Raw genomic sequence first — 2,362 nt, 5'->3', positions numbered from 1 at the left:
GGCAAGTGCGTGTGCACAGAGATGACTGCCGCCAAGCAAAAGCCCGAGGTTCACCATCCTCTTCTCGCACCAAACAATGTCCTGCCGTCAGGTGGCCATCGCTCATCCGTCCTTCATGCCCCCTGAGGAGATGTACCACGACTTTCCCTCCGGCGGTTGCCCGATCCCTGGCTGCACAGACAACTGCGACCTATTCCGCTTCCCCAAGCAGAGACCTGAGCACACGGGGGTGCTCGCACCCGCATCATCGAGCAGCGGGCTGCAGAAGCAGTACGGGCGGGCTGCTGAAGAAGTACGGCATCGATACGGGGGCAGGGCGCGGGCAAGGGAGATGTGCAACTGGATCGAGTGCAGAAGGTGCTTCTCTGACGACGCAGCAGGCACCGCCGCATTCGCATTGAATGGGAGCACTGGGGAGGGCAGCGTGACGGGCAGCGAGGCGAGCAAGGAGAGGGGCGAACGTGTGTATGCGAGGCTCGTGTGCAGCCAACGGGCATGGACGACGGTCAATCGCCAAAGCGCATGCGCGCGGCGAGTGTCCGAGTCTTCGAGGTAGATGGAAGTGTATAGAATGGAACATACCTTATCTATCGGGTGGAACCCGCCAGGGATCTTGACAAAGAGTGCGCGCCTGATAGCTCGGTAGGAAGATGAAGTGGAGCTAAGGAAATACCAGTTGTTAGTGAAGCCATGTTGTGGTGCGGGAACAAGCTGATAACGAGCCCGCGAAAAGATATAGAGACACACCTGCAACCACCGCCGTCAGAGTAGTCGATGCGGTGGAATGTAAACAAGGCCGAAAGAGGGTATCTGCCATGACCACGTCAGCCATCATTCAAGCGGGGCTACCCGTACAGAACAACGAGGAGTTCGCGAAGATATGGAGCATGATCCACATGTTCGCAAACCCCTCGGAAAGGATAGACATACCTTGAGAATGGAGACGAGGATGAGAGGAAGGGACCCAGGGGTTGCGCCGACGAGGCGGAGGAAAATGCTGTACGGCCTCGAGGGCAATGTTAGCGGGCTGACAAGGACAACGGCATACACAGGCAATACGAAACTCACCTTTGACATGAGGAGGGAGCCCGAGATTGAGGGGAGACAAGGTGTGGTTCTGAGAGAAGGGGAAGGAGGGCTTCACTCCTTGCTGAGGCGCAGTGGCCTCGTAGATCTCGCGGTATGTGTCTTTCCTGCGAGGCACGAAGAGTTGTTCAGCATGAGACGATGACGGCGCAGAAAAATCGGACGAAAATCGTCGCCGTAAACAGGTACCGGTGGAGCGAAGACAAATCGGCAGGGAAGGCACTCACAGGTACTCGACACGCTCCTGGGACGCTGGTTTCCACAAACTGGTTCGGCCGTCTCAGGCCTGCGCTCGCGGTACGGAAGCTTGAGGCGGTGGGATTGGCAGATGGTGGGGTCGGTGGCGTCTTCGGGCTCGCAGAGTGAGCAGGGCACTGCCGTCCGTGAGGAAGGTGCTGGCGTGGGGTAGGCAACGAGGTTGCGGCGCCGAAGGATGAGGAGGGTGATTGGATAGTGGGGCTTGGAGGAGGCCGGCCCAACGAGCGAGGAGGACAAGCTGAAAAAGACGATAAGTCAGTTCCGGTTCGCGCCGAAGGGTGGCGCAAGCCGAGCGCAATCAGGTTGGCGGCCAGTGCAGGAGTCCATGCGCTGCAAGTGTGCGGGCTGGCCGGTATCTGCCTCACCACCACCATCATGCCCAAAAAAACCAGGCCCCCGCAAGCCCTGACTCCCGAGCCTCAAGCTCGTTCTGAGTCGCCTCCTCAGCCTGCCACTCAACGGGTGACTCGCGCGCGCAACAAGGTTGCCCACCCGGGGGCACGCGATCTGCGGGGTTGGGACCCTGACAACCCCAATCGCGTCCCCACCCCGCCGGCCGAAAAACGGGAGAAGTCCGCTGCTGCGAAAAAAAAGGAGGAGCAAGAAAAGGTCCAGCGGGAGCGCAAACAGGCCGCCGCCGTCGTGAGAGCCGCACGGGAGCAAGATCGACTGCAGCGCGAAGAGGAGAGGGCGGTCGAGCAGCGTCGTAATCCCCCTCCCCCTCCCCTCCGGCTCCCTCAAGCCAGACTCCCGCCATCGAAGCCCTCCAGGGTCGCAAGAGAAACCTGTAAGTGACACTCACCTGTTCTAGAACCTCCCTACTGATTTCGCTCTCGCCAACGTCACCAGCCTTGCCGCCTCCTGACCGCTGATCCTCCGAGGCCAAGACTCCTAGGGTCAGCGGGTCAGCAATGCAACTGTTAGGAGACTATACAGACAGCGACGACGAAGATTGTCAGTGACTTACCTCACCCCGATGTCCTCTACAATATGGACTGATGTTCGCCAGCCGACGACG

At 59.7% G+C, this 2,362-nt stretch overlaps 2 protein-coding genes across 2 annotated transcripts; one reads left to right on the top strand and one right to left on the bottom strand.

Annotated features, from left to right (window-relative positions):
- Positions 1-102: 102 nt before the first annotated feature.
- Positions 103-1,077, bottom strand: DICSQDRAFT_176071 (uncharacterized protein; the record flags this gene model as incomplete). The annotated part of the gene is made up of 2 exons (XM_007371868.1): positions 103-747; positions 931-1,077. The coding sequence occupies 2 exons, from the start codon at positions 1,075-1,077 to the stop codon at positions 103-105; spliced, it is 792 nt and encodes a 263-aa protein (XP_007371930.1).
- Positions 1,078-1,719: 642 nt separating this feature from the next.
- On the top strand, positions 1,720-2,216 carry DICSQDRAFT_176070 (uncharacterized protein; the record flags this gene model as incomplete). The annotated part of the gene is made up of 2 exons (XM_007371867.1): positions 1,720-2,131; positions 2,194-2,216. 2 exons carry the CDS (start codon positions 1,720-1,722, stop codon positions 2,214-2,216), a joined length of 435 nt encoding a protein of 144 aa, XP_007371929.1.
- Between the last annotated feature and the right edge of the window lie 146 nt (positions 2,217-2,362).

This window comes from Dichomitus squalens, assembly GCF_000275845.1.
Source record: "Dichomitus squalens LYAD-421 SS1 unplaced genomic scaffold DICSQscaffold_393, whole genome shotgun sequence".
In the NCBI taxonomy this organism is placed as follows: Eukaryota; Fungi; Basidiomycota; class Agaricomycetes; order Polyporales; family Polyporaceae; genus Dichomitus; species Dichomitus squalens.
The sequence above is the reverse complement of the archived record's forward strand: the minus strand, read 5'-3'. Positions and strand labels throughout refer to the sequence as shown.